The sequence below is a fragment of the Apostichopus japonicus genome, chromosome 5 (genome assembly GCF_037975245.1).
Source record: "Apostichopus japonicus isolate 1M-3 chromosome 5, ASM3797524v1, whole genome shotgun sequence".
NCBI classification, from domain to species: Eukaryota; Metazoa; Echinodermata; class Holothuroidea; order Aspidochirotida; family Stichopodidae; genus Apostichopus; species Apostichopus japonicus.
Genome location: NC_092565.1, coordinates 7,029,159 through 7,049,577, shown reverse-complemented (window position 1 = coordinate 7,049,577; position 20,419 = coordinate 7,029,159). Strand labels below are relative to the sequence as shown.

At 34.1% G+C, this 20,419-nt stretch overlaps 1 protein-coding gene across 4 annotated transcripts in view; it reads right to left on the bottom strand.

Moving 5' to 3' along the window:
• LOC139967458 (circadian locomoter output cycles protein kaput-like) overlaps positions 1-14,237 on the bottom strand; it is a 49,581-nt gene extending 35,344 nt beyond the window's left edge. For 3 of the 4 annotated variants that reach the window (XR_011792997.1, XR_011792996.1, XM_071971303.1), the window contains exons 1-2: positions 13,044-14,237; positions 3,567-3,724 (exon numbers count right to left, since the gene is read on the bottom strand). Coding sequence is in view for 2 of the 4 variants with exons in the window: in XM_071971303.1 (XP_071827404.1) it covers positions 3,567-3,724; positions 13,044-13,189 (304 nt within the window). In the remaining 2 variants the exon portion in view is untranslated. The remainder of the gene's footprint in view (positions 1-3,566; positions 3,725-13,043) is intronic. The other variant, XM_071971304.1, reaches the window with a different exon arrangement.
• Between the last annotated feature and the right edge of the window lie 6,182 nt (positions 14,238-20,419).

Below are 20,419 nucleotides of genomic sequence, written 5' to 3'. Positions count from 1 at the left end.
ACGAATAAACACTTTAGCCCGCCAGATTGTAATATCTAAATTATGCGAGGCAGTAGTCTATATATACTTCAAACATTAGGTATTTACAAACAAATAACACCGTTTTATTCAAGGATCACTGAAGGCAAAGTTTTACTTTTAATTTGTCATAGTCCGAGCACACAAAAACATGTGAGAAAGAAATGGTGACGTTCTTTATGGTTGTTCCGCTGTTTAAGATGTTCACCTTTAAAAGATATTTTTTCTTTTTCTATGGGATGCTCCTTTAAGGCTAAATTGATTACGACTTCGGCTCCTCATCGCAGACGTACAAATGTTAATCCGTTGTCTTTATCAGTTCTAATGACACAACCAAAACTTATTTTTGTTTATTTTAATATGGTATCCAAATAGTCGTAAAAGTCAATCCAAGAAACGGATTTAAAGAGAATAAAAAATTGACATTAAAAGTTGACCTTAATACCATAGATAGGCACATATCTCAGGATATATCCGATGTAGAAATAAAAATCCCCCCCCCCAAAAAAAAAATGCGGTTATAACCTTAACAAACAAGAACATATCTAGAGTTGGATATTTGTGAGCGAAACAGTCTACGATTGTGTAAACATTTCTAGAGTTGGTAAAACTGTTTGAAAGGTTTATAAAAAAAACTTATAACATTCTTTACAATATTTCTTTGTCAGTTGTTTAGAATGTCTAATTGCATTTTATACATAATTTTGTAAGAAAATCTTTCTGTTTACACGTTTTCATATTGTGAACATACACTGATTTGAAAAACCCTCACTGCATTTTATTTCCGATATGATTATTTTAAATTTTTTCGTGACTTTATGATTATTTTTTGGAAATCTCAACCATCACCATTAGCCTATGTGATAGAGATTAAGGTTCCGACCATAAACAGCTGAACAAAAACAATCCTATTCCTTTGGAGAGACAGGCCTTTTACAGGTTTAATGTTCTTTCACAGAATAGGCCGAAGACTTGAGCAAGTTTAAAAATGACATCATCGACTCGCACATGCGCATTGTTGTTATGTTTTGATGTTTTTGCCCCGCTTTATTTACAACCATGTTTATCCTCTGTAATGGAAATGAGTTATGCAAATGCTGTAACTATTAAATGATGGAATTCTGAACATGACAAGATGATGGCAATTAGTTTCAGTGTCAACACTTTTAACAGTTTACCTCGAAAGTATGAAAAGAAAAAGAAAACAGAGAGAAATTAAAACGTATTAAATCCTATTGGAAATGTGTTATCACAGATTTGAATCCTAAAAAAATGACAGCTCTCAGACATTCGACATTTAACTTATGATATCTCCTTTAAATGGAATAAGATTGGTCTTAGCTGTCTGAGAGAAAGTTTGCAATCAATCACAAAGATCTCTATTATCATCGTTATATAAGCTAAGGATAAATTGGATGATAGTTGGGGTTTGTGACTCCATTCGATGAACGGTGTTTCGACAAATTGATAGTATTCTAAGGAATACCAAACATTTTACTTTCAGATGTTTGGCAAGTTTTGGTTTAAAAATCAAATCAAATATAAAAACAACATCAACTCTCCAATTGGACGAAAATTAAGTTGTCATTTTTTTCTAATACGGATCATAAAAGATTTAAGTGTATTTTTAATGTATGTAAAACGAACATCGTAACTACGACAAACACAGACACGCACTGAAAAAATGGCAAACACTGAATAATCTGAAAACATACAGGATTTCCTAAGCCTATACCTTTTCGGTGAATATATATATAGATATAAATATATATATATATATATGTATATATATATATATATATATGTATATATATACATATACATACATATGTGTGTGTTCTCATAGAATTAATTCTTACAAATTAATCATTTGTTGTATTGAACACGCTGTTATGATTTTCAAGTTTACAGAGTAAATTAAGATTTGCAAGGATGGACGCAACGAGTATATTTTTTACCATCCATGTTGGTATAATATTTAGCTGATCATATCAGTGTACAAGAAGACGAAGAAGAAGAAGGAAAATCTTCCGCTAAATTACCCATTTTACCGCAATAATCTACTAGAAGTTGTGATTTCATACCATCTTGTTATGATAAGAAATAATATATTACGCGACGCCTCTACGGGGGTTGTTCCCTCGGCGACAATTTGTGCATACAGAAGACAAAGCTATATATATTAACCCCTTCAGAATCGCACGGTTCATTTGTTGCAAGAAAACTTATTGATTCGTTGTAAAAACAGACCAGTTAGGTGTGAGATATTGGTCTTGAGCAAACAATGGTTAATAATGGATGCACGAATTCGAAATTCTTAAAAATCAGGAAGGGAACAAAAATTATTATAATAATAATATAAATTTAGAAATAAACTAAATGAAATATCATCTTGTTCAGTCTGCAATTATTTATTTCTCGGTTATTTCATTCATTTATGTTTTGATTTTTTTTTCTTTTTTCTTGGCTCTGATAATTGAGACGTCTTCTTCTAAATTGGATAGCTGACACTGCTACTTTGCATAATCTCTATCAAACCATCTTCTGTTTTTTTACCTGAATAGAACTAGTTTTGATAACTAAAATGGTGATGTCTCACCACGACGTACACGAATCGTTTCTTGATAATAGGGTGGTGTACATAACGACTTCGAGGAGGCGTGGTGACAGGGGGGGGGGGGGAGAGGTTGGGGGTTGACGAACTAGTAAGCATGTTACAACAGTCAACAGGATATCTGAATGTTAAAATATTCCACCATTCAAGGTAAGAATAAAAAAATCGTCATATTCTGGCAAATGCTGCAGATGCCAAGACATATAAAGCAGGACATTAAACTAGTAGATCACACAATTAATGGATTACATAATTGACCAATAGGGAGAAGACAAATGGGTTTGACCTCATAGATTGCGTATAGTAAGTTTTGTGAGAGTCTTACATGGTTTCGATCAGTATGTTCAAAATAAGTTTCAACCCAACCTTGGCCTTGCACATGGCATGTGACCATATATATACCAATGCGATATATTTAAATTAACCAATCGAATGGGTGTAGCTTAATTAATTAATCAAATTAATTAATCGAATATAGGTGGAGCTAATATCAGGATCAATAGAAACTCTACAATTTTTGCTCGAAGCGTACCAGTTTTGCTCGTCTCATAAAACAAATGTAAAAAAAGAAACTTCGACGAAAGTAAATGACAAGTTTTGAGGAACTTCAAATGTAAGATCTGTGATTTTAACAACACAGCTAATCCCATTGTAGAATTACCCCCCCCCCCCCCGTTCCCTCCTTTCCATTCCCCCAAAGATTGCTACGCATTGAGTTTTTCTATTACTTCAGAATTTAAGAATATATGCCAGGAAACTGATCACCCGATTGGTCAAGTTGAAATTGATGGCCTATTCCCCTTGTGTATTCGTTCAGCATTTGCATGTATTGCGGACGCCCTAAACAACTAGGCCATATATAATATATATATATATATATTACCATACATAATTATACTTATATATTAATTTAAAAATATCAACCAAATCTTACCTCTCAAAAAGTTTTGAATCCGAAAGTACGAAATGGCAAGACGAAAAACTGTTTGGCTGTCGAGTTTGCGATGGAGCGTTGCCTTATCTACCGGTAGGAGATTTTCAAGGGCCTTTATCTGTTCCCTCAATTTATCCCTGTACCGTTTCGACTTGAAACTGTTATATCCATCCAAGGAAAAGACAAAAAACAAGACAAAAAAAGGAAAATGATTTTGATCCGTATACTTCGAAGTTAAAAACTGGAATGACACCAGTAGGTATAAAGAGAGAAAAGATATATGTATAGATATATATATAGATATAAAAGATTGAACAGAGAGAGAGAGGGATGAAGAGGTAAAAGGGATAAAAAAAAGAAGAGACAGTTAATAGTGCAATTAATGAGTAAAACGATACCCTTAGCTGGTTATTTGAATAGATATCAACAGCTATCATTCGCTTGTAGTATCTTATATGTTACATACAGTGAACGCCGAACACGACACAAGGTTCGTGTTGAGCTTGAGCCCTAATCCGTCACATGTTATTACGTGATAATGTTGGGTCGTGTCTCTCAAGACAAACACGCCAATATAACGAAGTTCATAATATTAAACGCAAAAAGGGTACTCCGACTTTTTTTTCATATTTATTTCTTTATTTATTACATATTTATTTTTTAGTAGAGAGGGAGAGGGAGAGGGAGTTGAAGGGGGTGAAAGTGTGGGAATGGGGGCTGTATGAGTTGTTGTCATATTTCACCCATATTGATTAAGGAAAAGTGTGAAGAGGTGACTGGACGAATGATTTAAATACGACACAGATAATTAACATAGGCTACCATACACGAGACAGTAATTAATACCATCATAAGTCACTTAGTGGTTGAGAACTTTAGGAAGTGTAACGTTGAACCGTAATGCTACTTTTCACTGAGGTCAGTTTGTTTTTTGATCATTTTAGAAATATAATTGAAAATTAAAAATAGTTCTGTTACAGTGTTGATATTTGTATTTTCAAATATCAGGGTGATTGGCTACTGCTCACCCCCCCCCCCCCCCTCTTCATTTCTAAAGTAACGAGGACTAATAATTTACACAAAAAAGGTAATCATTTGGAATTTGTAGATAAATAAAAAGCTTAATAGCTAGTATTATGATCTATCTAATGGAATCCAGCAAATTTCCCAGCTATATTACAGCGACTATATTTTCTTAAAGAGTTCCTATATATTACTGTGTCTATGGTTTTGTTAACAGGCCCTATATTACAGTGACCATGGTTTGCTTAGCAGGTCGTTTAATAGTGTGACCATGGTTTTCTCACATGTTCTATAGTAAAGTGACCATGGTTTGTTTAACAGCTCCTATAGTTGAGCGGCCATGATATGTTTAGCAGGTCCATATATATACAGCCTATATATATATATATATATATATGTACATATATATATATATATATATATATATATATATATATATATATATATATATATATATATGTAACGGAAGAACAGTAACGTTGTGAAATAACAGCGTTTACAAGACGTGTCATGAATCTTTTTGTGGTTAATGTCATGTTGCGATAATTGCAGATAAATTTGTCATTTATTAACACGATACTCATATTAATAGCCATTGAGATATCCATGGTTTATTCTGTTTAATACACCCAGGACCTAATTTTCACTTTTTATTTATCACGTTGCTTTTCTGTTCCTTTCTTTCCTGACTATAACTTCCTGATTCTATACTTTTGAGATTATAAAAAAGGGATAACTCAACATGTTTCCCTTTTCTCGCACCTACGGTCTAATATAAAAATCAGATAAAAAAAAAAATCGATCAATCAAAATGTTCCATTTTTTGTTTCAGTTTTCATGTTTGCCCCTTGTCTGTCTGTGTGTGTATGTGTATGTGTGTGTTAGTGTGTGCATTTTCCTCCTTTTTTTGTATTTTGAACATAATTAGCTTTTGTCTGTAACCATTTGAGAAGCAAGAATGGAAAATATTCACAGAACCTTAACTTTCCAGAGATATTAAAAGGAAGTATGAAAAGAACCGTTTCCAAATGTAGTAGAGCTAAAAATGGGATAAACTCTTTCGAAAATTTATTATTCGAGGGACTCAACTTTTTAAAAGGCAAACTAAAACATGAGGCACAGTTGTGTTAAACTTTTGCATTGGTATATGTCTGCACGTGGTAATTACAACAACATATAGTATATCGGTGTAGACTAGTGCGAAGCCATATTACCATGTCGCCATGCTTTTTCGTCGATATTTCTTGTTTTTAATTGTTTAAGTCTAACATACCATAAGCATGGAGTTGATTAGCACGGCTTTAGTCAAAATCTAATCAAATATTTGACAGGCAACGTCGATATTGTTAATTATTGCATATTTTCTAGGGTTTTGTTTAATGTCATTGATACTAATATGGATGAGTGGTGCTCACAAATAATAATGCTAAAAAATATTGTTACTAAATTACAACTTTCCATCGATATAATAATCCATTCAAATAATGGTTTATATATCAAAATTGCTTATTGTCTGAATAACAGCAATATTTAAACAAACAAAAAACCAAAGACATACATACATGTAACTTCAGTATTGTAATGGTTATTGTCAATGATTATTGTCAATGATTACATGGGTGTGAATGATGCACTGAACGTAAAATGGTTACAGAAGCGTTACTGTTACAAACTGTAATATAATTGTATTTGTTTTGTGTTGTTGTTTTCCCACTCTGTCACCCCTAAACTAAGAAAACAATTAAAGAAATAAAAATAAAATATACAACCCGATAACGAGAGGGTCGTTGATATTGAAGAAAAAAATAAATAAATTAATGTAAGCTTGACATGTTCTTTAAAATGCAACAATTATTTTTCTTAGTTACAGGGATGGTATAGAGAGACCCACTACATACTGCACAAATCACCTAAGCGTGCAGGGTTCATTGAAATGTTGTTTAAAGACCACCTATGGGTTAAATGCAATATAAACATATGCATATTTAGTTTACGCGTCTTTACATAACCTTTGACCTTCTGTCCCATGCATCGGAGACCTAGATCTCGATGCGAGTGGATTTGGTTATCAATTCCTCGTACAAATGTACGCGTTTAAACGCTATAATGTGGGCCTTATTTAGTCCATTAATAACTGTGACCGATTCCTTTCTTCCAGCAGTAGCTTGATATTTGAAAAGCATTTTTTTTACCATTTTACCTCTTCAATAGTTCGATGTTTTATATTTCCATATCCTGTATGACAATATTCTACATCCCGATATTAGAGATATTTTATATTTTCTATATTCCATATTTCGATAGTTAATATCTCCATATTCTGTACTTCGATATTTTAAATTTCAATGTCTTATACTTCGAGGTTTCTATAGTTCGTTACTTCGATCATCAGTCATTCGAAATTCTTTATTTCAACTTTCCTTTATTTCGATATTTTTAATATTTTCATATTCTGTATTTCAATACTTCTATATCCCGATTTCTCGATATTTCAAATGTTGATAATCTGAACTTCGCTATTTTATTTTCGATATTATTTATTTCTGTACCCTTATTTCGATACGTTTTCCATTGTCAACTAATACTTATTTTAACGCTCTTTAAAGCTTTATCAAATATTTTCACTGTTTCAAGCCATTTGTTGGGACGTGAATTTTGTTTTTTAATTTTCGATAATATTTATAATTTATTTGTGTATTAATTGACTTTCTTCTGTATACTTCTTTCTGTGGCTATGCATATGCAAATTTCGAACCGGATCCCAAAAGAACGTGTTTCTCTTTCACGACGTTGAAAATCAATTTAGCCAAGGGTGCATGCATAGCGTGCAACAACTTGGGGGAGAATAAGTATATGGCACTTGCTCTGATTTTTCCTTCATTAACTTATTATTGTTGGCTTTTAAGTTTGCTCTTGAAACAAAAATTCTGAAAACTTGTGACATCAAGTGACTTCACCTAGTTTCAAGCTGAATTAAACTAACAAAAACACACACATACACAATACAAAGAACAAAAGCAATTGGCAAGATTTCATATTTTATAAAAAAAAAATCATTTCATTTTCGATACAATAATCGAAATGTTCAGAAATAAGAAAAGAAAGTTGTTTTTTGAAGTGCCGTTATAAACTAACACTTGACATTATTTTGAAGAGAAATAGAAACTGTTTTTTTTTTCTGTATTGACACATGTTACGTTATAGTATGTCAATATCCCTGTATGTTTGATTGTCTAACTTCATATATCGCCTTATAATAATATCTAGTGACATACATTCAGTGGCGGACTGGCCACACGGGTATTTTTGGCGATGCCCGGTGGGCCGTTGCGGCCCGTTGGGCCGGTGGGCTTGGGAGCCTGGTAAAAATTACAGCCCATTTTCACAGTAGTTAATAGAATACAGACGGGCTGTGTAAACAAAATATTTTTAACTGTGGGAATCAGCTCATGAAATCACCATGTTAGTTAGTATGTTAGTTCGTAACAACGTGCTATTATTGGCAACCCGTCCGTGCTAATATTTTTACGACAAGATATACAAGTACGGTGACCAATGCATTCTGACATTTACATAGCATTGGCAGAGAATACAGATTTTATAAATCTGCACCTCGTCCTCCAGAAAGCGAAGTAAAAAAAGGTTAATATATTATTAGATTATTTGGATATCACTCAGTAGCCATAGGTCGTGAGAGATTATTTATGAATAAAAATGACCCACATACAGAAGGGTGATTGTACAATGACACAAGAACATCTTGAGGCGTTCATGTTGATGTCTGTGGAAATAAAAGGATCCTGGCCAAACTTGACAGTAAAAATATCATTGATGGTGTGGCTGCCAGAAGCAGCGAATTGCGTAGGCTCCTATTCTCGTAGACATGACATGTGCTCGTGTTATTGAACATATTATGTTTAAGTGGATTTTATTAAGATTTTTTCCATATTTTTCAAGCGAGTTGTCACACAATGCTTGAAAAAAACTAAATAAAATCCAGTCTAAAACAGATATTTTTGTCTATTTTTGTTTGCGTTTTTACCTTTGCTCAGTTTAATCAAGTGTTGCTTCTGGAAAATTATTTTTAGGTCTTTTTTTAAAGAATTATTTTAACCTACAAAATTGAGAAATATAGCACCATTTTGCATCTAAGGCATTCCTTAACTTAATAAAAATCTCAATGGGGAGTGGGACGCCCCCTCCCCTTAAACTCCTCCCCAAGGACGGCGATCACTATGTAAGTAACATACCAATGAATAATGGGCCGGTCTAGGAGTAAAATGCCCGGGCCGGTTTTAAGACCCAGTCTGCCCCTGCATACATTTATGCTCACAATTTCTTCTTTATGTCAATATTCATTGACAATATTGTTGGGGGTGGGGGGGGGGGGGATTTCCACCGAAGTTGCGATGTACAAATTTGAAAAAATGAAAACAATAGTTATTTAGTTACGGTATATATGACGCATCGTTACAAATGGTTAAGGCTAATTCTAGACATTATTGATATAATAGAGACAGTATTTTATGATAAAATAAACAATATCGTTACATTTAACTCAAACTTTAATACTGGTGTATGTGAGAAATTCACTGTTGAACATTTACAGTTTGTCAAACACAGTCATGTTTGTTCAATTAATGTTGTTATTGTCTTTTCTTTTCTTTTTTAAATTAAAAATTTTCTCGATAAAAAAGGGTGTTCTTAGATTCTCAAATTGGCTATAGCTATATCTCAAAATATCTGGTTCTTATATTATTTCATCGTGAGCCACACAAAAATAAATATATATAAAGGACACAACTCACTCATTATTCAATAACGTTCCCCGTGCTATAATTACAAATGTTTGTATTTTGTTTGCTGTCTGCGAAAACTAAATCACCCTTAAGCCTATTTATTAATTAAACTATTTTCATTACATTTTAGACAGATAAAAGAGGGTTTGAAATAAAAAAGTAACTGCAATGTTGTTTTATAATTTTCTTCTGCACTGGGTCCACAAATAGTGATCACGGAAGATGATAGGTTTCACACGCATCAACCAGTAACCCTTTATGTTTGCATTTATGGTCTTCGCTAACTTTTTTTTTTATTATTAACGAATATCCCTATATGGTCCATACATAATTGTTTTAATATTATATTTATTGATATTATAGTTTTAGAAATATATTTTGACGTTTCCTACATTAAAAATACTAGTTCGTCTACGAATCTATAGTTATCCTCTTTTTTTAACTATATTTACTTTAAAATAAAGAATAAGAAAATTTTCATGCGGAGATTGAATAGAGCCCTCCCCGCCCCCCCCCCCCCCGCTCCTATATATTTACGTCGTTAACTGATGTATGTGAAGTTTATTTCAAATAAATTCTGAAAGAACTGTAATCTTACTTTTTCTATAATTAAAAAAAACAAAACGATTTAAAAATTTATTACATTTCCTATGTTAACAGCAACGTTTTGAGATACAGTACACATTTGAGGGGATTTCATTTACCACTGTGCTTCAAGTTGACACAGCGATTGGAATATATAGTTTGTTTGCCTACCTCCCATAACAATAGTCATAAAATAAATAAATAGTGTAATGTGCATGAATTTTCTATTACAAATTCCATAAATATTGCTTAATAAAATACCAATGATTAATATGCGACCCTGCCATTCCCCTCTTTCACTCTGCACCTTACCACCTCTCACCTCCAATCCCCCCTCCCCCCCCCCCCCCACTTCAAAATTCAGTAATCAGCACATTCATTTTAAGGAAATTAGACTGTCAAGAAAAAAATATGTAGGGACATTAACCGCATTTGATTAATTATTCAACATATTTCATTTTGTTTTTACTTTCTCTTTCCTCAAAATTGAAAGTTATCTAAATGGAGTAAATTGCAGGTTAGGTTTGACAGGGTCAAAACTTTTTTATTGTCGCTTATTTGCCATGAAATTATTTTTAACCTGAATGGGTATTTTTTTCATTAAAAACAAAAATCAATATTGCGAAAATATGAACCACTTTTTGAAAAGGAGAGATTATTTTTCATTTTGACAAAGGGATTTGTGAAAGCACTCGATAGCATTATATTTGCAGCAATAATTTAACTTGAGATTAATATTAGGAATCGTTTTAATAATACTGTTTAATAATTTTAATAATAACAAAATATATAAACTGTATCACAGTTGTTTGTTTCTTTTCTAAGTTTGTATTAAAAGCTGATGGAAATAAAGGATCAAAATTGCGATCACAATCTTAAATCTTGAATATATATATACATATTTATATAAATATATATAAAAATATATATTTATTTATGTCTGCGAGATAGAACTGAAAGACTCCAAAGAGTTTTGATTCCATATTACATCCCCTCTTTTATATATATATATATATATATATATATATATATATATATATATATATATATATATATATATATATATATATATATATATATATAAAAATATATATATATATATATATATATATATATATATACATCATTGTGTTACTTTAATGTTAAAAGTGAGTATAGTTGTTATCATTGTTTTGTACCAAAACTAATAAAATACTAATTTGCCCGGGTTTCAATACAATTATTTTCGATCAAACAATATCAAACAAAAGAGGTCAAAAGATGTACAAGTAGACAAATAAAATCATTAATTAATTAATCAAATAAATCACAACTAAATCCTAGCACTATGCTCTATTTTATATTAAATTTTCTTGATATTATTTTTTATTATGGTGGGTTGGAGAGGGGGGCGAGTGGGAGAGTAGGGTGGGTGGTGATTTAATCAATGGTGAATCAATGGTGGTCAATTTAAATCTTTCGTGGTAAGTAACAAAATACCGGCAATATTTTGCAAACTATCATCATTTTTTCTTTAATATATGCTTATATTTTACATTCTCTGGTAAATGTTGGTCTAAGAACATTTTCTAGTGAAGAGGGAAATAGTGAAATGTTGGGTTGGTCTTGGCTGCCAGGGTGAGGTGAGGGAGGCATTCCGATAGCGAAAGCTGATGAATATCAATGGTAACATTTTTACATAATTTGGGAGTGATTTGTGGTGATTTTTATACATTTTTTCCCCAACATATCAGACCTAATAGATCAATTTCTGCACATAACAAAGAGTGATGTTGGTATCCTTTTGTTTTTAATTAATATCTACTTGTTGCAACTATTTTAATGACATGATGGCAAAATGCCTAGATTTTGTAATATTTGTAGGAAACGTGCAGGTAAGAACGCAACCAAACAAATCAGAAAAAAGGCATAAATAGTTCGTACATTCTCTAAGTTGCATAATAATTTTGGACATTTCATTTCGAACGTAATTATTCCATAAAAATGTCAACATTGGGCTATGATATGGCTGGTTTTGTGAAATCCTCCCATCCTCGTATATGCACTCGAAGTATTATTTCTTGTTAAAGCACACTATGCGACAACAATTTATAAAAAGAATATGCCTGCGTGTCAAATCTCTGTAAGAACAAAAAAAACCCACACTGAACTTATTAATAACCTGTTTAGAACTAACACAAGATTATTATTATAGTGCATGACGAGAGATCTAACCAAAAAATAAACTCGACGCAATTTGACAAATTCAAAAGGTAAAAATTATTTCACGACAAATTGAGTTTTTAAAACGAATAAGATTTCTGTGTCGGTCTAAGTTATAACACTTACGGTTTAGAGGTGTACCTATAATCACATTGCAACATGCAACAGGTTATTCAATATGCTGTATTCGTACTTTGCATGGCCCTTGCTATACCGTTAGTTATATACAGCCTACAAAATCATTCAATAAGACTGTCTCGGGCAACCATTAAAATATTGGTTAAGTCTTTCGATTCTCCTTTGAACTTTTCGTATGATTCTTAACCTCTCCATGTAGTAATTTCTGTACATTTATTGACAGAAACTTATTGTTGATTGAAACACCTTGTTTCGGTACCGAATACTGTTCACTTCTCCATGTTACTTTTTCTTTCTCAAGCAGTTTGCCTCTACCTTCAAATAAAATTTTAATTTTTCTTGTTAATTAATGAATGAAATAAATGAGAATTAACACTCACCCGAAACATGTAATAAATTAAACAATAACTTCATACATTTACATCATAGCTCTTATACGTACAATATTACATTATTATAAATACATTCAAGTATACGCTATGTGATATGCATTTATTCGAAGGGGTAAAAAGTAAGAATTTAGATTACATATTTAAATCAGACGCAAAAATCACGTATCAAATTACCCATTTTATTAAGAGAGAAAAAAACAACGCCTTCAAATTTTGTAATTCCGCAAAACCAGGAACGCGGGAGAAATTGGTAAAAATAGAGAGAGAGATAGAGGGAGAGAAATAATAAAGAAATAAAGAAATATATAAAGATAGAAATGAGAAGGATATGTACGTACCTCGGGTCAATCTTCGCTGTGTTCGAGCCTGTTCTTGTCCGACCGTTATGCCTGGTTGGGCTTGTACCAATAGGCGTCATGGAAGCATTATTGTGTACCGTGTTAGCACTGTGGCGAAATTCGTTTGCAAGGTGTGTTTGATACATTTTTTTTTTAAATAATTTACGGCGTCGATTTCTTTCCTAAGAAAACGTTAAACAACAACTCTGTATACAGCCTTCTTGAATACCGACAACTCAAGTTTCAAGTTAAATTACAACAACAAAACAAACCTAAATATGACCAAAAAAAACAACAACTTTAAAACACATCAGAACCCGTCCACGCGAAGTTCAAAAATTTTCAAGTGACATGTTTGTTGATACTTATAACTGGAAAATTAAAACAACCTCACAAAAATAATAACTATAATAATAAATAAATATATTCTAGTCTCCAATAAAGGTAAATATGTTTCATTTCAAAGTTAGGAAATGCACTGAAATTGTTGCCAACAGCAACATTCTATTGAATAGCTGTAGGGCTAAATTTTGCATTTCATTCGAGGAATGTGGTAACCTTGTCGGATCGGTCACATTAAGAAACAAAACCCACAAAAAAACCGAGGCGAACATACACAAAAGTCCAGAAAGTTACTTCCGGTTGGTCCAACACAGTAAAAATCCCAATCTGATCTCCGCGTATTCTGTTTTTGCTATAATCGTTTTCAGTTATCGAGGAAACCAAAAATAGCTGTTGGAATTAAAAAGGAATTCCTTTTCGAAGGCAAACCATAAAACTTCCAAGTTTCCCAAAGCAAAAATCGATTCTTATTTTTTTTGTTTTTTGTGGTGTGTTCACACCAATTTATGTCACCACAATAGATCACTGGGGAGTTACAGTTACACAGAAGTATAGTTGATTCACGTGTGCGTGTGTGTTCCAATGAGACTGCACCTTCCAAAAAAAGTTAACAAAAGTTCACGAAATGAACAAAAAAAATAACAACAACAAGAGTGAAACAGGAGAGAGTGAGAGAGAGACATAGGCACTAAAAACCAGGTTTCAAGATTCAATGTTAATTTACACTATATGGTAGTTACGAAGCCATTATACGCTGGTTTATTTTAACCGATAAAATTCCACTTCGCGGTTGCTTTTGACCGCCTACTAAACACTGCCTGTTGACTTGTTATGTTAATGATAATTAATGAGTGAGTCATTCCATTATCAAAAAAGGTTGGCGGAAAAAATATTCCAAGTCATGACAACTTGTCCTACCTTCTCCCATCTTTAACTTGTTACGAAGCGACTTTAGCATTCAAAATTGCCAGCAGAAAACAGAAATTCAACCTTGTTCGAGAAGAAAGTAAGAGAGAGAGAAAAAAAAAAGGAAATTTCTCAGTGTTTTGTCCTTTACAATTCAACAGAACGACTTGAAGACGAAGCAGTACGATATTATAGCGACCCTGATTACCAAAGAACAAAGTCCAAGGCTCTCTCTCTCTTAGCTATGAAATATATCGTACGCGTCGTCTATAGACATAGAATTCCACCCCTTAACGGAAATGGACTCGTCTGTTCAAATGATCGATTTGACACCCAATGATGACGGCTTAATTTTCTAATGAGATTTTGAACGAGGGCTTAAAAGATAAACAAGTATACGCAACAAGATGAATCGTTCGAGAGATAACATTGTAGATTTGACTGAAAGATTCCTCTTTCTTTTCTTTTTTATCTTATTGAAGGCTAAACGACATTCAACGGACTTCATTAGGACAAATGGAATTTATTTTACTTACCGTACATCGAGATATTTAAGGAAGAAGGAGGGGGGAAAAAAGAGGGGAGGGTGAAGAAGCAAAGAAAATGAAACTAAATGGAAATTTGATATCACAGGATTTAATCCCGAAATTTAATCCTTTTTTTTTCAGCTTAAACAGCTCTATTTACCCATGCGATTGAACATTAATCTAGCCTTAGATTGAACTTATTAGATTGTTTTTCTCTGACGTCATCATACATAAGGTTCTCTGAAGAAGTCACGTGATGTAAAATCAGAACCCCTGCCAAGTTGAACATGTGACTTTTTCTTTTGTGGGCTACTTCTATTTCAGAGGGGAAATGTATCTTAATTAACCATTTTCAATCTTATTAGATTGAATGCTGTTTTCCAACGTGAAGATTGAAATTCAATCGACTAGATAAAACTTTCTACTTATGAAATTACCATACGGGAGTAAATCACACACACACACACACAATTCTATTTTTTTATGTAAAGTTAATTCGTTTAGGGATAGGTATTGTTAACTTAGTAATTATAATGAAATTGTACTTTTCTGCGTTGAATCTTAAAATAACTCAATCTTTTAGCCAATCTCTTAAATTTCATCGTTAATTCCTTCAAGTTCCACTTCATGATAACTATTCTTCACTAGAAACGATACATGAGAATAAAAGATAATGCAAATGTAAGCATAACCTGCCTCATATTAGTCCATCAATATCGCACCAGGAACGTTGACATGACAGGCTTTATAAGCACCGATGCTTCCAAATAATAGCATGACATAGAACATAATATAATATAATATAACAAAAATACATTACTTTTTGTGGGACGCAAAATTTTATGTATTAGTAAAAAAAAAATACGGAGTAGTTGGTGTACTATAATTACAATTATGGAACAGTATTAGAAGGTCAGTCAGAATGATGGTAAAAATGGCAATCCGACACAAAAATGCAGATTCAAGGAACATTGCACAGTTTCGTTCAGACAAGTTTCCGGCAAGTTTATCGCACACATCGAATAAGTACCCCATATACCACGTGACTGCACGTAAACTCTTCGTAAGGAAGTTAATAGTTCCATTTGATTGTTTCTGCAGAAGTTTTGTCACCCAGAGACCTTTCCCCTTCAAAATAATGTTAATTCAAATGCAAGGGGGAAAAAAAGGTGGGGAGGGGGCTAATCACAATTTTTGTCGACATTTTGTAATTCTATATTTGAAAACATGTATCAAGACTATTTCGAAATCTGCAAGGGTAGTACATTGTAGTGGATGGTTTATGTCCAGCTTTCCTTGGTCGCTTTAAAGACCAGGGGAGAGATCTTGAGGTAGTTCCTGCCACCCCACCCCCCAGGGATACATTCCATTGGTTACAATTGCTTTGTTCTTCTTCCAAACGTATAGGGTAGTGGTGAGGTAAGGGGATGGGGGGGGGTAGGAGTGACAGGGTTTGAAATAAAAGAGGTGAAAGATTAACTCGGTATCATTTTACAATCACGTACTTGACGTTGAACCAACTGCTACACACAAAAATGTGCGGTGTGTGTGGGGGGTGAGGTAAGGGGAGGGGGGATCTGTTTCTTATACTAAGAGACACTGGCCACGATATCGATACTGAAGCCCTGTAGAGCAAGTCACAAGCTCTCTGAATTTGTTACGTGCATAAAATATAAGTGTTAAGCCTTCACTTTGGACGCTATTTGGGGCACTCGAGAGACCAATTGTTATGCATTGTGCGCGGAAGTTTTGTATTAACTGTGAACAAACATCGGCATCTTTTCGGAGGTCGCTCGGCCCTCCAAAAGTCGGGGAGACCGTTTATGCAGGCTGAGTGCCTTGTTTACTGATATTCAAACACTTCGTCACGGGTAAACAGATTCAAAGGGGTAAAAGAAAAACTTGTTAAAGAAAATATACGAACTGAAGATTGAGAAGAAAAAAAATTGCAGATATATTTACGAACAAAGGTGAAACATATTGCCTGCCTTTTGTTTGGTTTACTGAGGGTTGTACGGTCGCTGGGGGAGACGCCAACTTTTTGAGGTTAAAAAAAAAAGAACGCAGAGCCTCTTGTTTACGGTGATCTTAGAACCATTTGCACACTGTATCGCCAGCCTATTCCGAAAGTCAATAACTGCAATGCGAAAATAAATGTTTTTTGTGTATTCTGAAGGGCGTAAGGCGATTAACTTAGTGATACATATACGCTATTGGGACGTATGACTTTGGGTGTTATCTAGTATTATGTATATATATACCGCTTCGCACTGTATAACTTTATTCAGCTATATAGTAGGATTTGTATATGGTTTCCTTATAAACTAAAAGGTGTGAAAATTTAAAGTTAAAAAAAACGGAAAAGAAAATAACCTTTGACCAAGATGTTAGTCATCATCGCCAAGTTGATTGAAGAATATAGATTCGATGATGTTCAGAGAGGGGTAAACATTAAGCAGGAGCGGAACTGAGTGTGAAGATTATCCGCTTTGCGTCTAAGTAGATAATCTCGAAAGAGTGAGTCAGAGAAACAAAAACAAACAAAAAAAGAGGGGGAGGGGAGGAAGCGGAGGTGTGGGGTGGTTCAGATGGGTGATGGAAAGGGATAATGTTTCAAAGAAAATCAAACTTACAATTGTTTGATTTATGATGTATATAGTTTCAAATTTCCAAATTAAACATTATTCATTTATAAAGCCCTTAGAATTTGCTCAAACGTCCCTAGTTATATTGCTACCAAAATAGCTGCTCTCTCTTTGACCAACTTATTGTTTCAAACCAAACATATTTAAAAAAAAAAACAACCCTTATCCTCGGCGACCCCCTTATTCAAAATTTCATTCTGGAGTACATAATTAATAAAACCTACTAAAAAAATAATTTAAAATCCTCTCTTGATGAGCTAAACTGGGATGGCTATGGCGGATGGAGGGAGGGGGGTGGGGGGGGGCTGTTTAGGAATCCGGTGGCTAGAGGGCTTGTAAGTCAAACTCCGGAAGAAAATTTCTCTTCCTGGGAACAGCCCAGCCAATGGGAAGGGATTTCCCTTTATCTTTTTCCAAAGGGGGGGGGGGGGGTGTGACATATTTATTCCACAATTGCAACGATTTTAAAACAACTTTTGTCTGAAAATAACTTAAACCTGGGGTGTGGCTGTATACTGCCATATGTTATTGTCAGTTCTTTAAAACTTCGTTACGATCACTACCCACTCCCCTCACGAAAAGCAAAATAAAATAACACCTAATTACCCCCCCCCCCCATCCCCCTCTCACACAAACATAGGCAAACTATGTTACGTCAGCACCCAACTTTCCGGCGGAAACTGTATATTTTCACCGCTTCTACCCCCCCCCCCCCACACACACACACCCCGCTACGCCTTTATAGTCGATTCTGGTAGAGGTTTAGGCACACACTCTCACATATACCTACCAGCATGCGTCTGAGCCAAAATTCTTTGACAAGAATGCTATTGACTATTCTAATGACAGAGACTCCAATTCTAATGTCAATAGCGCCATCTCTATCAGAAGTCTTGACAACAAAGCACATACCGCCATGCGGTAATAATTATGATCACGTTAGTTGCAGCTCCATTGTCAATTTTTGTTTTACAGTAACATTTACTCTCTTAATTAATGACGTCACACTAAATGGGGGATAATTTCTTTTAGATACAGACACATTGAGTGCGTTCAACGAGTTGTCCAATTAAGTCAGCGAACACCAAGTATCACATAAATAACATTGACCGTCATAAATTAGACAGGTTGTTTTCAATACTCATTAATCGTCAGAAATTAGCCATAAAATTAGTATCAACCGAGCAGACGACGTCATCTTCGACAGAACCCTTAAAGGAGCATGCGTTCTTGAAGAGGGCGATATTACTTATAGGGCCAGGCCTATAAGCGGTCGGGGTGTCAGTGTGCAACAGCCCGGGACTCCTCGGTGCCAATCAAGGACAGGGATAAATGTGGGACACAGAATAATGAATGCCGACATTTTATAACATACTTGAGGCAAAATGGAACACTTTTGAAATAGGGCCCTGTAACATAACTGTCCCCTTTAACCCAACCTGACTTTCAATGCCTTCGCTAAGTTCGTTTTTATTTTAACTCTTATTTCTATAACCGTCCAATTGCTTTGTTTCTCTTCTCTTTCTTCGATGGTTAACTATTTTCTCTTCAAAAAGTCAGAAGTAGCAAAGTTTAGAAGAGAAATGGGTTGATTTCAAAATAAGATGAAACAGAATTGATTGAACTAAGTGACTCTACGGATTTCTGGAGGGTGCAGGTGGTTGTTATTAATGACTCCAATTAATTTTAACATTTCGGCGCACAAAAATTCTTCATCTATCCGTTCACATTGGTATTAACCAGAATTAAATGTTTATGTATATAGAGGCTACATATATATATTTGTCTATTGTACATACCATGTACACGGTACCCTTACTTAGCGGTTGGATCGCATAAGCAGAGCCTAAAGGGGGTCCAGGCCCCCCCACCCCTCCCCTCCCATTTTCAAGATTTCCCACATGGTTAAAAATGAAAGCTTGTATGTCACAAATACAGTTAAAAGGATGGAAATTATTACCAGTTTGCATCTAACCAAAACAGAAATGTCCCAAAAGAGAGGGGCCGTCCCCTCCCCCCTTAGACCCGTTCCCAGGACGGATATCACTCAATATGTGTGTCCCCACGAAGCACCACTCATCCCCCTTTTGCAAAAGGCTACGAGCCTGCTATATAGCGTGCCCTTATCTGATAGATGGTCTAAGAACCGAAATCATTGATCTTTTCCGCTAAAGTTAAGTTCTTTCCCGTTACCATCAATTTCTGTCAAAATTCGCGATTTACTTTTCGGTTTAGAAATTTTCGGTAGACTGATATTTTTTTGTTGATTGTCCATAGAATGTGTGAGATATCACACGTTTATTAAGTGTTAAATCAACATGAATGTTTGAGGGGCATCTGTGATTTATCTCTATATAATTTACCAACCAAAAAATGGGGAAAGAAAAAAAACGGGGAAAAAAAAACAGAAGGAACAAAAAGAGAGAGAGGAAAAAGCAAAAAGTAAAAACATGGGTGTGTAAGTGCGATAATGATCGGCGAAACACTATCCATCACTCTGGCTTCAAAACAAAAACTTATTAGACTATTCGACACGTGTTGATGATTATTTTAAAAGTCAATAGATTCCCCAAGTACCGAGTGGCATTTTCTGCCATTGAGAAGTGAAAGTTCACCTACTTCCGTTTGATATATAAATATATATATGACGGATGGGTTTTACCCTTCCCATTCAAACTTATATGTGGTATAATTACCATGTATAATACGCTTATCGCGCCTACTTGTTGTATGTTGACTTTTCACTGCGAAAGCGGTAAAGCTCTGTTTTTCAAAGAGGGGAGAAAAAAATGACATTTTGATTTTTTGTTGTTGTGGTAAATGAATGATCGAAATTGGAGTAAAGTCGGCAGTTTTTCTTTTATACTTTATCGAACATCGTTCAAACATTAGTTTCTTCTTCGAATAGAAACCCGGCTACGACATCACAGCCATTGTGGTAAAACGCATTCAATAT